This window comes from Juglans regia, chromosome 7, assembly GCF_001411555.2.
Source record: "Juglans regia cultivar Chandler chromosome 7, Walnut 2.0, whole genome shotgun sequence".
Taxonomy (NCBI): domain Eukaryota; kingdom Viridiplantae; phylum Streptophyta; class Magnoliopsida; order Fagales; family Juglandaceae; genus Juglans; species Juglans regia.
This window is the reverse complement of record NC_049907.1, coordinates 30,358,208-30,375,257: the sequence shown is the minus strand read 5'-3', so window position 1 is coordinate 30,375,257 and position 17,050 is coordinate 30,358,208. Positions and strand designations below refer to the sequence as shown.

Below are 17,050 nucleotides of genomic sequence, written 5' to 3'. Positions count from 1 at the left end.
AAAGATTACAATGTTCTATAAATTATGAAGGGAAGGAGGGTAGTTGTAGTAGGGATAGAACGAAAGGGAGGGGTATGACCATTGTCCATGAAACCTAAAATTCTATCTTGGAACGTGAGGGGGCTTAATGAGCGCATCAAACGCGCCCGCATCAAAACTTTGTTGAGAATGTGGAAGGTGGATATAGTGTGCCTTCAAGAAACAAAATTAAGATATGTTGAGCGAAGTCTTATTCGTAGTATTTGGGGATGTCCTTATGTGGGATGGTCATATTTGGCTTCGGAAGGAGCTTCTGGGGGGGTGCTCTTGATGTGGGATAAAAGAATTGTGGAGGTGATGGAAGAGTGTGTTGGGACTTGCTCGGTGGCTTGTTTATTTAGAAATGTAATTGATGGGTGGGAATGGGCATTTGCAGGCATTTATGGACCTAATCGATATAGAGAAAGAAGAAGGTTGTGGGAGGAGTTAGCGGGTGTATATCATCTTTGGGATGTGCCGTGGTGTATGGGTGGGGATTTCAATATCATTCGTTTTCCAAGCGAGCGATCAGGGAATAATGGCCACTCAATAGCAATGGAAGAGTTCTCCGAGTTCATGTTTGATCTGAATCTTATGGATCTCCCCCTTGCAGGGGGGGAGTTCACATGGTCTAATAATAGGGGGTGGTCAAGACTGGATAGGTTTCTTGTTTCTCCTTCTTGGGAAACCCACTATTCGGAGCTGTATCAGAAGAGGTTGGCCCGGGTTTGCTCGGACCATTTCCCAATTATGTTAGATTGTGGAGGTATTAATAGGGGTCGTCAGTATTTCAAGTTCGAAAATATGTGGTTAGCAGTGGATGGCTTTGTTGAGAAAGTTCGTTCTTGGTGGTCTTCTTATCAGATCTCGGGTACCCCTGGTTTCATTCTCGCTGGGAAACTTAAGGCATTAAAGCAAGATTTAAGGAGATGGAACATAGAAGTTTTTGGCAATATTGAAAATCAGAAAACTAGTCTATTAGAGGAGCTTCAGGTCTTGGAGGAACAGGCGTTAAGGGGAAATGCTTCGGAAGAGGCACTTCTACGGAAAAGGGTAGTGGTGACTGAATTAGAGAGGGTCTTGTTGATGGAGGAAACATCGTGGCGCCAAAAATCCAGGGCTCTTTGGTTAAAAGAAGGGGATAAATGTACGAAGTTTTTTCATAGAGTGGCCAATTCTCATAGGCGTAACAACACTATTGAGTCCCTTCAGTCAGGTAATCAAGTTCTATCTTCTCCTACTGATTTAGAGCATCATATTGTGAACTACTATGAGAATCTGCTAACAGAGCCGACTGGTTGGAGGCCAAAGCTCGATGGTTTGCCATTTCAGTCCATTGACATGCAAAGTGCAAGTTGGTTGGAAAGACCTTTTGAAGAAGAAGAGGTACAGAAGATCATTAGTAGCATGGCCAAAGACAAAGCACCTGGACCGGATGGGTTTTCGATGGGGTTTTTTCAACATTGTTGGGAGATAGTGAAATGTGATGTTATGCGGGTATTTTCTGAATTCCACACTTTCCAAAAATTCGAAAAATGCTTCAATGCGACGTTCATAGCTCTTGTTCCGAAGAAACAGGGAGTGCTGGAAATTGAAGATTTTCGCCCCATTAGTTTAGTGAGTGGGATTTATAAAATTATTTCAAAGGTGCTGGCTAATCGTTTAAGTGTGGTTATGGAACAAATCATTTCAAAGTCTCAAAATGCCTTTGTACGGGGGAGGCAGATACTTGATTCAGTTCTTATTGCTAATGAGTGTCTAGATCAGAGGTTAAAGGAAGGTAAATCAGGTATACTTTGTAAACTGGATATGGAAAAAGCCTATGATCATGTAAACTGGGATTTCCTCCTTTACCTACTTGGGAGATGTGGTTTCGGTAACAAGTGGATCTCATGGATACGATATTGCATAACTACTGTGCGTTTCTCAGTGCTTGTTAATGGTAATCCGGTGGGTTTCTTTCGTAGTTCACGTGGTCTGAGGCAAGGGGATCCATTGTCTCCATTTCTTTTCGTTATTGTTATGGAGGCACTAGGCCGGATGGTGAAGGCAGCTGTTGAAGGAGGCTATATAGCGGGTTTTGTGGCAGGCAATGGTACTTTTGGCTCTGTCATGATATCACACCTTTTATTTGCAGATGATACACTTCTCTTGTGTGAAGCGGAGGTGGATCAAATACAAGCCTTAAGGGCACTCTTGTTGTGCTTCGAGGCGGTGACGGGTCTAAAGGTCAATTTGGGCAAATCCGAGATGGTGGCGGTAGGAGTGGTGCCTCATATCAATACACTAGCAGAAACGTTGGGATGCGTAGTGGGTTCTTTGCCAATGAAATATTTGGGCCTTCCTTTGGGTGCCACTTTCAAAGCTAGAGGTATATGGGAAGGGGTTATTGAGAGAATAGAGAAACGATTGGCAGGGTGGAAACGGTTGTATTTATCGAAGGGAGGGCGGCTCACTTTGATCAATAGCACTTTATCCAATCTACCAACTTATTTCTTATCATTATTCCCGTTGCCGGTAGGGGTGGCGCATCGTATCGAGAAATTATTCCGGGAGTTCTTGTGGGGTGGTCTGGGGGAAGAAACTAAATTCCATCTTGCTAGTTGGAACAAAGTTTGCTCTCCAGTTTCGGGTGGTGGTTTAGGTGTACGCAATTTGAGAACTTTCAATAAAGCGCTTTTGGGAAAATGGTTATGGAGGTATCAAGAAGAAGGGGAGTCATTATGGAAGGAAGTGGTAGTTTCGAGACATGGAGGTGCTTGGGGGGGATGGTGCACTAATGAAGTAAGGGGGGGGTATGGTGTGGGTCTATGGAGATATATAAGGGGGGGATGGCAGTGCTTTGAAAATAATGTTAGATTTGTAGTTGGTTAGGGCACTCGCATCAAGTTTTGGCAGAATGTTTGGTGTGGAGAGCGTTCTTTGGAGAGAGCCTTTCCAGCTCTATACAATATTGCGATTAATAGGGAGGCTTCTATAGCAGATCTATGTGTGATGGCCCAAGACTCTTTTCAGTGGAACATTTTATTCACTCGGGCTAATCATGATTGGGAGCTGTCTATTGTTTCAGAATTTTTTAGCATGATATATTCCTCAGAAAGATTAACGACACAAGATGATAGGCTACAATGGAGGGGCAAAGACAGTAAGAAGTTCTCAGTCAAGACATACTATAAAATTCTGGTATCACAAGGTAATGAATATTTTCCGTGGAAAAGTATTTGGAAGTCACGCGTACCTTCCAAAGTGGCTTTTTTTGTGTGGACTGCGGCACTTGGGAAAATTCTAACCACGGATAATTTAAGAAAGAGGGGACTCATAGTAACGGACTGGTGTTATTTGTGCAAAAAAAATGGAGAATCAGTGGACCATCTATTATTGCATTGTGAGGTGACGAGAGAGTTGTGGAATGGAATATTTCGTAGGGTAGATGTCGCATGGGTTATGCCGGCTAAGGTGGTGGACTTGCTTGCTTGTTGGAAGGGTCTAAAAGGCGGTACACAAGTAGCTGCAGCTTGGAAGATGTTCCCGCTGTGCATTATGTGGTGTATTTGGTTGGAAAGGAACGCACGCTGCTTTGAAGATAGGGAGCGATCGATGGAGGAGCTTCAGAATTTTTTTCTACACACTTTACTATTATGGTTTTCAGCCATTGTTCTTAATGGAAACAGTGTACATGAGTTCCTAGCTCAAATTTAGTTTTTGAAGAATGTATTTAGGTGTTTTCTATTGTATACTCCCTGTGTACATAGGCCTTGCCTATCTTCATTCATATTAATGAAAATTCACTTTTTACTGATCAAAAAAAAAAAAAGGGGGAAGAAGTTGACGTTGGGGCTTACTCAATTACCTTTGTCATTATGAAAAAAGGGGATAGGTTAAAGTTGAAAATGGACAGAAAAACTGTTAGAGAGGAATCGGGATGTGGAGAGTAGCAGTAGAAATAGTTTATGTTTCTCCATCTAATCAAATTGAAGTAATAACTCTTTTTTTTATAGGTAAATTGAAAATAATTTATTGAGATGAGAGTAGTTAATGGCTCAATATATACTGGTCAACAAGTGATTGGAAGCCTTATTGTGCAATTCTATGATCGCCTATTTTCTAAATAGCTCGATTAGCCTTTTTGAATCGATTGGGGAGGAAGAGGTCTTGTGGCTTGAGAGGCCTTTCAACGAGATGGAGGTACGTAAAGTAGTGAAAGCTTTGAATGGTGACAATGTTCTTAGCGTTGATAATTTCTCATGCCCCTTTTTAAAGTATGTTGGGATGTGATTAGAAACAATATCATGCGAGTGTTTCATGATTGTCAATTTAGGGCTGGGAGCAGGTCACCTGAACTTGCCTTGACCCCTCCAATTTGCTGACCCAACAGCCCGGGTGGTTGGATTATTAAGTTTTTCTCTTGTTAAGCGGGTGGGTACCCTACCCGTCTATATGCTTAATACCCCATACACATATAAATAGAAAAAAAAAAACCCTAATTTATATCTTCACCAGCCACATCTCTCTCTTCTTCTCTCTCCTCTCTTCTTCATTGTTCCTCTCTTTGCTTCTTCTCTCATGGGGCTCATGGCCAAGGGCCTCTCAAGGTCTAGAGACCAACGACCATGGTTGTGGGTCTCACGAGGTCCAGTGATTGTTTCATCCTCTATATTTCTTTCGATTTGATTGTAATCATTTGGTTTGGATTGGAAGGTTTGGGTTTGTGGTCTAAAATCTCGATTTTGGTTTGGAAAGCAGTGCAGAGATGGTTTGATGGATTTGATTGGCAGGGTGAGCGAATGGAGGGTTGGGTAATCCACCAGCCTGTTCATTGGGTATGACCAAGTTGAATTAGGTGGGGACAGGGGCAGGGTGGAAATTTTCCTCCCCGCCCAGGTGGGGGTGGATCTACAAGATTACAATCCTATCATTTTAGTGAACAGGAGGGGTCTACAAAATCATCTCTAAGGTTATTGCTAATAGATTGGGTTGGGTGGTTAGAAAGATCATTTTAAAGCCACAGAACACCTTTGTAGAGGTTGCCAAATTTTAGGCTTTATTCTTATTGCTAATGAATACTTGGAAAGTAGGCTGAAATCTGTAGTGCATTGGGTATTATGCAAACTGAGCATGGAAGCACATATGATCATGTCAACTAGGAATTCCTTTGGTGCGCTTCTCAATGTTAGTGAATGGCCCATACGGCTTCTTTAGCAGCTTGTAGATTGTGACAAGGAGATCCATTGTCTCCTATGCTTTTGTCATAGTCATGAAGGTGCTTAGTAAGATGTTACCAGCTGCAGTTGATGGGGGTTTTATATTAGGATTTTCTTTGGGTGCTGGAAATGCTGGTGTTATTAATTTATTGCATCTCCTGTATGCAGACCATACTATGGTGTCCTGTGAGGCTAACCCAGATCACCTTTGGTGTTTGCGCGCTTTATTCCTGTAATATCCCAGGCTTAGTATGAGAAGGTAGTGAATGTGATCCCACAGGGCTTAGGAACGAGAAGTTCTTGCCCTTTTAAATAATTTTAAGGAACTTCAATTTTAACATTAGCTAGTCTTTTGGAGTAGAGGTCCTAATGTGGCTCAGTCCTTCATTTAGTCATTACAATTTCTATGCTTTGAAGCCATTTCCAGATTGAAAGATTAATTTGGCTACAATGGAAGTTGCTCTTGTGGGGGGGCATGTTGACAATGTGGAGAGCTTGACCACTTCCAAGGCAAAGGAAATTTATGATGAAGTTAGAGAGAATATTGAGCATCAACTAGTCAGAGGAAGGAAATGTATTTTTTTTAAGGTGATGGGATTACAATTATTAAAAGCACTCTTTCGAACTTGCCTAAGTATTTCATATACCTTTTCACTCTCTTCTAGCATGGCTGATCATAATGTGAAGCTACAAAGGGACATCCACATTTTTTTGGGGGGCCGGTGTTTAGGGGAAGAACAAAAATATCAATTGGTGAGTTGAGCCAAGATATCTCGCTGATATCTGAGGGCAGTTTGGGGGTTTGGGATATGCTCGGGTTTAACATTACTTGGGAAGTGGTTTTGTTGGTTCCAACATGAGAGAGCAGCATTGCGGAGAGTAGTAGTGGATTCTAAGTATGGATGTTTGTGGGGTGAGTGGTGTTCTGACGTGTTCCAAGAAAATGTTGGGGATTATATCGTATTTGAGATGGGAGATGGATCCAGAAGTAGATCTAAGCACGATTTGTGGTGTGGTGAGAGGGTCCTCAAGGAAACTTTCCCTGAGGTCTATAGTGTTGTGCTTTATAAGGAGGCTTCAATAGTGGACAATATGGAGACTTCAAGTGACTCTTCAGTTGAATACAAGCTTCATCAAAGCAGCTCAAGATTGGGAGATTGATGCTTTTGGTAAAATTTTTAATATGTTGTATTCCAGTAGAATTAGAAGAGAAGGTGAAGAGAAGATCCTTTGGACCCTGTTTAAAATGGGATATTCAGCATTCATTCTTTATATAGGATCCTTACTCATCAAGATAGTAATCCATTTCGTTGAAGAATATTTGGCGAGCAAAGGTTCCCTTGAGAGCTGCTTTCTTTACTTGGACGACATCTCTAGTGAAAATTCTCACCATGGAGAATGTAAGGAAAAGGCACATAGTTGTGACCGGCTGGTGCTGTATGTGTAAGAGGAGTGGGGACTTTGTTGATCATCTTCTACTTAACTATGAGACTACAAGTGGAATGATAGCTTCTTTAGTCGTGTTGGAATGGCTTGATCCATGCCCAAAAGAGTCCTGGATCTACTTTTATTCTTGGAGAAGGTTGGGTGGCAGCTCACAAATTGCAGCAATATGGAAGATAGTTCTTATTTGCCTCATCTGGTAATTTGGAAAGAAAGGAAGGGTAGAATCTTTGAGGATGGCGAAAAGATGTTATAGGAGCTCAAAACATTTTTTCAATCCATATCCTAATTGCTTGCATTGTTTCTATAGACTTTAATGGGTTAAATTTACATGATTTTATTATATCTTTTGCTCATTTTAGATAGATGTCTCTCTTGTATACTTCCTGTGTACTTGGACTATGCCATTTGCACTTTTCATTAAAAGAATTATTACTTAATAAAAAAAATTTAGTTCTACTACATTCTCTAGCTTCAAGTCCAATCTAACACATTCTCTAGCTTCTTGAAAGTTTGGGTTTTTAACTGATATGGGAATTATATTCTTAATTTTCTTTTGCACAAGTGATTTTAGGAAACAACAGCAAATGATGTACATCTAAATCTTTGAAACCATACCGAAAAGAATAATGATGAAAACTACAACACTATCACACCATGATAGTACTTAGTAATCCTTGGATGTTTATTTTTTTTACAAGAATTGATCCAAGCGTCAATAAGTATAATCACGTCAGTAGAGTAGGATAACAATGAGATAGTAATGTATTTTCTAGCATTTTCCTATTGAAAATTATTGGTATTGTGAGATTCATTGGGCAATGAACTAGTGCCACTATATACAGCTTCTCCCTAGAATGGTGAATAGAGGACCATATAAATGTCACTATCTTTCTATAGGAGTATTAGTGGAGCTTTTCTGAAGCATGGTAGGAGTGGAGACTTGATTCATCCCTCTCAACGATGCCTTCTTGGAGTAAATGTTTTTTATTATTTTACTATTTTATTATTTTTCCTTGGAAATCTATGTTTTTGTCCAATTTTATGTTTCTTTTCCTTCTATAATTGCTTCTCATTGGAGGTTTAATTTATTACTTTGTTCCATATATGCTGTTTTTGTATTCAATTGATATATAGTATCTTAGATTTTTCATATTTCCTCTTCTTTCACAACTCCCTTGATCAAGGCCATCTGTCTAATACATCTTGATGTATGCTTTTCCTGCGCTCTTTGACTTGCTTTGTTGTTTTTTCTCCACTATGTTGTGCTAGGTATCGTTCATGGGTGAGCACTCCCATATCTCAATGGACTTTGATAATGTGAGTATTTTTGCCTCGTTGTCAGTTTTATTGTTAATGTTTTTGACACACACACCTTATAAGATCAAAATAAGTGAGAGTTAATTTTGTAAATCTATGGTAAAAGTTTAAGTTTTATTTCGATTTAAAGTGACAAGTGTGTGGCATTTGGATTTTGGACATTCTACATAAATATGAAATCCTTTTTACCATTTGATTTGGTCTGAAATAGATCATATCAGTGACCTTGGAGAACTACATGGATCTCCAAAATAGCACCAATACAAAGGAAGACGGACAATATTCTCAATCTGAGGACCAGTGGGTTCAAGGAGTACTTAAAGCTGAGGAACATGGCTCATCTTTCCCTGATATCAGTAAGAAGGTTCCTTCGTTGCCGAACCTCATGGCTAACCCTCATTTAGACCCTACAATGTAAAGCTTTTCATTTTTGGTCTTCAAAAACCACCTTTGGTCCATATCATTTTATTGAGAAATAATTAATACTCCTCTAACATCCTTGCATTCCATTTGCATTTCACAGGGATACTTCCAAAAATCCTGCTTACTGGTCAAGGGTTTGCCTGTACAATATGGCCAGATTGGCGAAGGAAGCCTCAACAGTGCGGCGTGTGCTCGAACCCCTTTTTCATAGTTTTGATGTTGATAACCATTGGTCCCCTGAAAAAGGAGTTGCCTGTTCTGTTTTGATGTATTTCCAGTCACTTTTGAAGGAATCAGGTTATACTTAAATCTTTAATACTCTATCTGTCCTTCATATAATTAGTTTTCTAATAAATCATTTGTGCACAATTAATATAGCTCGTATTTACTGTAAAACAACAGGAGATAACTCCCATCTCTTATTATCTATCCTGATCAAGCACTTGGATCACAAAGATGTTGTCAAACAACCTCTCGTACAGATAAACATTGTCAATGTCACCACTCAACTTGCAAAAAAAGCAAAGCAGCAGGCCTCGGTTGCAATCATTGGTGCAATATCTGACCTGATCAAACATTTACGGAAGTGCCTTCAAAATTCAGCTGAATTGTCCAGCCGTAGAGATGGTTCAGATAAATTGAACACCGATCTTCATTTGGCTATAGAAAAATGCATTTCACAGCTGTCAATTAAGGTTTGGAATTGTTTTGCAGTCGTGTTTTAAACAAATGTGAATATTTTGTGGAGTAATGATGCACATACATCAATTTTTACTACTCTGTTTTTAAATAGAGGACATTTATGTAAAATTCAAAATTACAAAAACTTTGGTATTTTTTATGAAGTGGCTGTCACATTTATAGGTTGTAGAATTGTTATATTAATATCGTTATTCTTTGTAGTATATGCAAGACAGTGGTGGAACCAGCAATTTTTTCAAGGGGGGCCAAATTTTCTAGTGTGTGACACATTGAGATTCAAAAATCATAAAAAACATAAGTATATATAAAATTAGATCTTGATAATTCGCAATATACACATAGAAATAAAATTCTAAAAATACGTCTTAATATATGTTTCAGATTTTTTACAATAATATTTCATGAAATAATATTCATCCATTATTATTTTTGTAATGAAATATTTAGAATTAATTTGCTTCATAGAAACTATCAAGTGATCTTGTAGAATGTCATCTTTCATTCTAGTATGTAAGCTGGTTTATTAAGTTTCATGTAAACTCTAGATATTTTCGTGTCACATTAAGCATATAATACTATAATAGAGACTTTAAATAATTTTTTTCTTGCTCAATGAAGTCTAGAGGATAAAACCTCTCAACTATTTTCCATATAGATCACCAACCTTAAATGATTTTTCTTGTATTTTTACTTTGGATTCCATATTAAGAAGCCTAATATTGTATAACAAAAAACTTTGGGATCCATATTAATAAGTTCATTATTTCTCCTAAACTTAGTTTTGATTTAATTTTGGTGAGACCACATTCTTGAAAATAAATAATATATAGAAATTATACAAAATTCTGGGACTATAAGAAAAAATTGGAAAGACATTTCTAAGTATATTGAAATTTTATAAAATTTTGCAGAGCCATGTGAGGATTATAAATTTTTTTGGGGGGGCCATTTTCTATATTTATAAAATTATGATTAAAAACTAGGGTATATTTTGATTTTTCAAAAGATTTTGGGTGGGCCATGACCCCCCCCCCCCGCCGCGCCTCTTTCCCAGGTAAACCTAGGTCTGCCACTGCTGCAAGATATGAGGTTCTTTGGAAGTTTGTCTATACTTGGACTAGGTTCTTTTTAATTCACTTTTTATTCATTTTAATGGCTGTATACCAATAAAGCATTGTTGGACTTATAGTTGTAAACTTCTGAATTTGATTAGTTTATGGTGATTATGCAACACTAAGGAAGCAGCTCTTCACGCTTATTCCTCTTTAACCAAATGAGCAACATCCTGTTATGAACATCCCTGCATACATATCCTGGCTCTCACGTTAATATTCATTTATACTCTGTTTGAACTTACATTTTCTTGTAATCTTGGTCATCATTAGTCTCGATTAACCTTCTTAACAGTAAATCCCTTTTTTTTTTAAATCAATACTTCCTGCTTCTGTGTCACTGATTTGATTTGGTGTGAGAGTCATTCTTGATGCATTGCAGTTACATTTGTGATTAACAGGTTGGAGACGTGGGACCCATTCTTGATATGATGGCTGTGGTGCTTGAGAATATCCCAACAGCTGCTGCTGTGGCTAGAACAACAGTCTCTGCTGTACTTCAGACTGCAAAGATTATCTCTTCCATCCCTAACGTATCATATCACAAGAAGGCATGTGCGTTTGTTTGGATTGTACCATGTTAGCATATTTTGAGATCTTGTATAATCATCCAAGTTTCTGAATCGATACTTATGACCTGTTTCAGGCTTTTCCTGAAGCTCTGTTTCACCAACTGCTCCTAGCAATGTCCCACCCAGACCCTGAAACACGAGTTGGGGCACACAATGTTTTCTCAATGGTTCTTATGCCATCACTTCTTTGTCCTTGGCTAGACCAGAATATTAAACCTTCACAAGCAGTTTCTAGGTTTCCCTCTGTTGGTACATTGCAGAAGGAAAGGAGTGTAAGTTTTTCCATTCAGGATGAAGATACAGACACCAATGAACCCAAGAATGTTGACGTGGGGGAGGAAGTGAGTCAAGTATCAGATGTAGGTTTGAAACAATCTGTAATTGATCCATCACATGATCATTCCTACAGCTTCAAGCGTGCTTTTACTGATGGAAAAACAGTATGAAACTACAACCCTTATCTTCTGAAACTACAAATCTTAATTTAGCATTTTAGTTGAATTATCATAGGGTGTTCTTATTTCTTAAGTATTATTGAAATATCTTATCTTATCAATCTGTACATGCTCAGGAGCTAATCTGCCTTCGGTTGAGCAGTCACCAAGTCAGTCTTTTGCTTTCATCGATATGGGTTCAGGCATCATCTGCAGAGAACACCCCTGCAAATTTTGTGGCAATGGGTCACGCATTTAACATTGCTTTGCTTTTTGCACGATCTAAGGTATGTAGGGTTCGTTTTTTCTTTCCTTTTTTGGATCTTGACTCCTTACTGTAAGAAGAAATAAAATGACTTATGACTTATGACTATTCGGGTTTAGTCGGGACGCTGTTCTCGGACACCCGGTGCCAATAAAAAAAAAGACTTGTGACTATAGTCTGCATGATGAGACCAAAAAAACTGGTGAACTGGGATTCAATGTTCAGCTGGCAGAGAGCAGTGCTCTGACAGGTAGATATGTTCTTGGCTTGGATTATGGAGAAAAGTGTCTTGAAGAGTAGTTTCCATAGAAACCAAAAATGTCAATTTTATTTTATCATTTAATATTAATTAAGATGACATTGTTATATGTCAACAATAAATTCCAAAAGTTTTGTATTCAACAGCTTTCTCTCAATTTGTGTGATGATTTATTTGCTTTTGACAGACCTCCAGTCATGCTGCTCTAGTAAGATGTTTTCAGCTGGCATTCTCCCTTAGAAGCATCTCTCTGGATCCAGAAGGTAAGGTGGAATGTACAATTGAAACTATTTTTCAGTCTGTCCATTTTAATAGCAATAGTCAAATATGTATTGACTAGTGAGTGGACAGAAATGTGGTTTAACAAAGGTAGACCATGTACAAACAGCAGGCTTATTATGAAACTCTAATATGCTCGAATGATGTTATAACTTTCCCGAGCTTGACTCTCTCTCTCTCTCTCTCAGTACAAGAGGAAGAATGGATCTTATAAGTGCATCTCTGATATTATGAAAGAATAAATAGCTCTAGAAATGTGTGGGTTGCCTTCTTATAAGCATTGATTTACCTTGAAGGTTTCTCACTCTTGTGAACATTCAGCATACTTGGCTTGAGACCTTTTTGGCAACCTTTTATTAAGTCATTTCTCTAAGGAAGATCAAGACAAAACAATCAATGTTTAAATCGCTTTGCGTTTAGGAAGTTCAACTTTCTGTTTAAGCGAATCAAGTATTTCATTGGTGAAATTTTCTAATATGTTTCGTGCACACTTGTGAAGGAGGTTTACGACCATCTCGCAGAAGGAGTCTCTTTACCTTGGTGTCATCAATGCTTATATTTTTGGCCCGGGCAGGCAATCTTCCAGAGCTAATTCCCATTGTTAAAGAATCTTTGGAAGACAAAACAGTTAATACCTGCACCTACGCTTCACTTTGAGAAGGAACTCCTTTGAAGCTGCATTTAATACTCCTAGATCATTTTATTGAGTTTATGCATTTGACAGGTGGATCCTTACATGGAGTTGGTCGACAATATCCGACTACAGGCTGTCTCTATACAGTCTGATAAGGAGAAGATATTATATGGATCACAGGAAGATGAAGTTGCTGCAGCTAGATCTCTTGCAGCTATCGAATTAGATGATAAAAAGTTGAAAGAAACCGTTATGTCTCACTTCATGTCTAAATCTGCAAAATTGTCAGAGGTGAGATACCAGTTCTGTCTATTGCATTCTCTTAAGAATGTTTTTTTTTCCTGGTTTTTATTTTTTATTTTTTACTTTTTATTTCTGCTCATATCAAGTTTGTAACAGTTATCAAATTCTAAGCCTCTGATTTGTTTTGCATGGTCATAAATTTATTTTGGGGTCAAGAAATTGTTAATATTGCAATTTAAGGATCATTATGTAGCTTGTGTTGTTTACTTCCAGTAATTGCAGAGATAAATATTTATCAAAAAGTGACAAGCATAGGAAGATCACCTTGAAGAAATAGGCTCGTCAATAAACAAATAGATTATATTAAGAACAAATAAATGACACAGAAGATTACACTAGAATCTTCTATTTTTTGTCATCACTGAAAATTTACCTTCATCATGGATGTGAGTGCGTACACACTGTATATACACATATCAATGACAAAAAGACAAATGCACAAAGGATGAAGATCTTGGGACCTGTGCCACCCAGTTTTTCAATTCATTTTGTTTCTTCTGTGACATCACTTTGAATGAAGACATGCCATTTAGCCTGAATTTCTAAGTTGGAATGCGCATAGTCCAAATCAAGTTCTGGGTGATTAGGTTACTGGGTTACCATGACAAGCCTCTTATATGGATTTCATAGTCTCTAGCAAGCCTGGGTTTGGGCGGCTGGGTTACACTTAGGTGGTTGAATCCTTTTGGAGTTTCTTAAAAAACAAGAAATGGATTGCCAGATTACATGGTCTACAGTTGAACTCCCAATTATAAACTTGTTGAGATTTTGTTCCACCAAATGTGTAATTGTCTTCTAATTCTCTGAGCTGTGTGGGTATATATTTCTGGAATTTATCGGTATTGAATTTCTTTTTTCTCCCCAGGATGAGTTGTCGAGCATAAAGAATGAACTCTCACATGGATTTTCGCCTGATGATGCGTATCCCTTAGGGCCCTTATTGTTTATGGAGACCCCACGGCCTTGTTCTCCTCTTGCCCATATGGAGTATCGTGATATCCATGAGGTAAAATTATAGATTGAATTTCCACTTTCATGGCTCTAGCAATTATTCCATCTTAATGGTGGTCTCACTTTCAGGTCATTGGAGCCTTGACAGATGAGGAAGCCTTTCCTGAAACAAGTGGAAGTCAGTCGGGTCGCAGGACATCTCTCTCCATTAATAGCATCGACATTATAAATGTTAATCAGCTTTTGGAATCAGTAAGTTAAAAATCAGAGTAGTTGCATTACATTACTGAAAAAAGCCAACTGTAAAAGTAGCCAAGTCTTCAAATATTATTTATTATGCTTGTTATTATGATACTCTACAAAGATTGTTTGTATAAGGGAAAATAGATTTGGTTTTTCTTTTTTAAATCTGCAAAATCCGATCTCTAATTGGCTTATTCCAATTTTTTTTACAGTCTTACGTTTTCTCATTTTAGTTGTGAATTCTAAAGTGGAGCAGGAAGTGTTGGCAAGTGGAGGGGAGAGACAGAGAGAGAGTGTGTTAGTGAACTAGAGAGTATGAATGTGGCTATTGATGACTGAACCACTATTCTATATATCTATATCAAGTCCTTTTCTGTCGTCATGCATTTTATTTACTTTTTTAAGATACTCGTACAAGATTTAACAAGTAAATATGCTACATTATGACTTTCACACGACATTGATCAATGCAACTATGTGCTTATAAAAGCTAACATTCTATTGTATACTCTACTGGCCTATAAGAAAATATAACTATTAAAATAAAATAAAAATTTAGGTTCACTGTCACCCTTTTGATCTTAGTGAATTCAGAAAAGGCTTCTCTTACTACCACTCAATATTTCAGAAGGATTAAAGTAATGGAATTGTGTTAAGATGTGCTTAGCAATTTCAAGGTGGTGAAAGATAGGATACAAAATGGCAGATATGATACCTTTCTATCCTCTCATTTGCATGTCTAAGTTTTCAGTAAGTGCCCTTGGTTGTTTATGTAATTCAAGACTATCCTATCATTCATACTTTGCAAATAACAGTTAGCCTGCCGCCATGCCCTACTATTACCAATCTTCCCTTACTAAGGGGAAGGTCTTAAATTCTACCCATGGGAGGGGAGGATTGACCCTACAATCCACAATTTATCATGTAGATAAAGTTTAAGTTCCTTGTTTCCTTCAGCTAAACTCGTTTCTATACTACTCACAGGTTTTGGAGACGGCTCGACAAGTTGCTAGTGTCCCAGTTTCCTCAACACCCATACCTTATGACCAAATGAAGAGCCAGTGTGAAGCTCTTGTAACGGGGAAACAGCAGAAGATGTCAGTGCTTCATAGTTTCAAACATCAAAAAGAGTCCAATGCAATAGTTCTGTCTGGTGAAAATGAAAAGAAATGCCATGTTTTACCAATCAGGGTGAGTAAATTCGTCATGGAAATAGGAAATTAATTTGAAGTAAAATTTTTTGTTTGAGTATCAAATGAAATTTTCTGTTGAAAAAAAGACATTTTTTATGGGGGTAAGATGGAAAAACTGACTTCACATATTGAGTAATGCCAGCCTTTCAATTGGTGTCATTGCCGCCAGTTCAGAATTTTTCATGGTGGTTCTCATACAGAAGGTTGAAAAGAAAAAAAGGGAAAAATAAAAGAAATAAATTATCCTGGTTCATAACATGTTTTTGCCACCGATATGTTACACTTTATTAGCTGAAGAGATTTCTTTTAACACGCTATTTTCCTGGGCTTTGGTCATTGTTTATAATGGGGACAGCTTTCATATTTGCTTGTACCCATCATTAGTGCTTAGTGGTTATTAGGCATATTCAATGTATACTTCCTATGTACTTGAGCTATGCCTTTTTCTATTAATAAAGTTTTATTTTTACTTATAAAAAAAAAATTATGCTTTATTTTGTGTGAGATTAAAAAGAAAGTTGGGGCTTATGAGTCTTAGTTCTCACATTTAGGCTTGGAAAGGTGGATGATTTTGATACTAACATAATAGTTGGTAGAGCATAATATCTTAAATGCTATGCTCTACAATGCTGGATGGTTGTGTTTAACATGTTATGATATACATGTAGAAAATATTACTGAACCGTTCTTACTTGGCCTTTTTTCCAGACTTTGGAGTCATCAGAGCCAGTTCGAGGATATGATCAGCTTGTCCTCTGTTCACTCGAGTATCAGCAAAATTCTTTCAGATTACCGCCTTCAAGCCCCTATGACAAATTCTTGAAAGCGGCCGGATGCTAATAGAATATAGCAATGAGAACATATACAGGAAATTGGTTCAATTTGTTTGTTTTTCTCTTTTCTCGTTCTCAAGCATTTGGGCAGTTTTTGTATTATTTAGAATTAATTATAAAACTTTTTCCAGTTTGTTTAGATTTAATCTTACCATTCTTGCAAAATTGATGAAATGAGTGTTGGAGAAAATTGGTGATCTTTGGCTGAAACGTACTTGGATATTTTGCAAGGATTGTTAATGTTGATATCCATGCTCTGCTTATATGTAACCTTTTCAAATTATTCCATGTAAATTATATGTAACCTTTTCAAATTATTATTTCAAAGATATTCCTTCTTTTTTAGTTGTTATTCTTATGCCACAACTGTGTAGACGTAGGGGAAAAAACACCATGGCATCAAGGAATTGATCTGTAGGCACATGGTTGTAACTATTAAAAGTGGGAAATACAGCCAGGAGAAAATGAGGGTTAAGAAGAGTAATTCTATTTTTAGGCCCTTATTTCTCTGACACCACACACCCGGGTGAGGTGGATTTCTTTTAATTATTTTTTCAAAACGTTTGTTTTACTTGTTGAAACCCCCCGTGTTTTACCCTCAAAAAAAAAAAAAATCCCGAATCATCCCAAGCCAGGTGACCCATTCAAATTTTTTCCCCTCCCCTACAGAACCTTTCACCCGCATCATTCACAGATGACTCTGAGGTTCTCTCTCTCGCATTGTCCTCCTTTTTTTCCCCTTTATTTTTTTTCCCTCTTCTTCTTCTGCAGCAAATTAGCTTGTAATTTGGATGAACAATTTTAGTAATCCACAAACATCCGTAATTTTCATAACAACAGAGTACTTGAATTGTAATTGGATTGA

At 37.7% G+C, this 17,050-nt stretch overlaps 1 protein-coding gene across 4 annotated transcripts in view; it reads left to right on the top strand.

Annotated features, from left to right (window-relative positions):
* LOC108979953 (protein SEMI-ROLLED LEAF 2) overlaps positions 1-16,530 on the top strand; it is a 31,064-nt gene extending 14,534 nt beyond the window's left edge. For all 4 annotated transcript variants that reach the window (XM_018950785.2, XM_018950759.2, XM_035692659.1 and 1 more), the window contains 14 exons: positions 7,935-7,982; positions 8,194-8,396; positions 8,506-8,702; positions 8,808-9,100; positions 10,621-10,770; positions 10,866-11,231; positions 11,363-11,512; positions 11,937-12,012; positions 12,528-12,655; positions 12,753-12,953; positions 13,831-13,971; positions 14,046-14,168; positions 15,144-15,350; positions 16,061-16,530. In XM_018950785.2, the coding sequence (XP_018806330.1) occupies positions 7,935-7,982; positions 8,194-8,396; positions 8,506-8,702; positions 8,808-9,100; positions 10,621-10,770; positions 10,866-11,231; positions 11,363-11,512; positions 11,937-12,012; positions 12,528-12,655; positions 12,753-12,953; positions 13,831-13,971; positions 14,046-14,168; positions 15,144-15,350; positions 16,061-16,192 (2,415 nt within the window). In that variant the 3' untranslated portion in view covers positions 16,193-16,530. The remainder of the gene's footprint in view (positions 1-7,934; positions 7,983-8,193; positions 8,397-8,505; positions 8,703-8,807; positions 9,101-10,620; positions 10,771-10,865; positions 11,232-11,362; positions 11,513-11,936; positions 12,013-12,527; positions 12,656-12,752; positions 12,954-13,830; positions 13,972-14,045; positions 14,169-15,143; positions 15,351-16,060) is intronic.
* Positions 16,531-17,050: the final 520 nt, after the last annotated feature.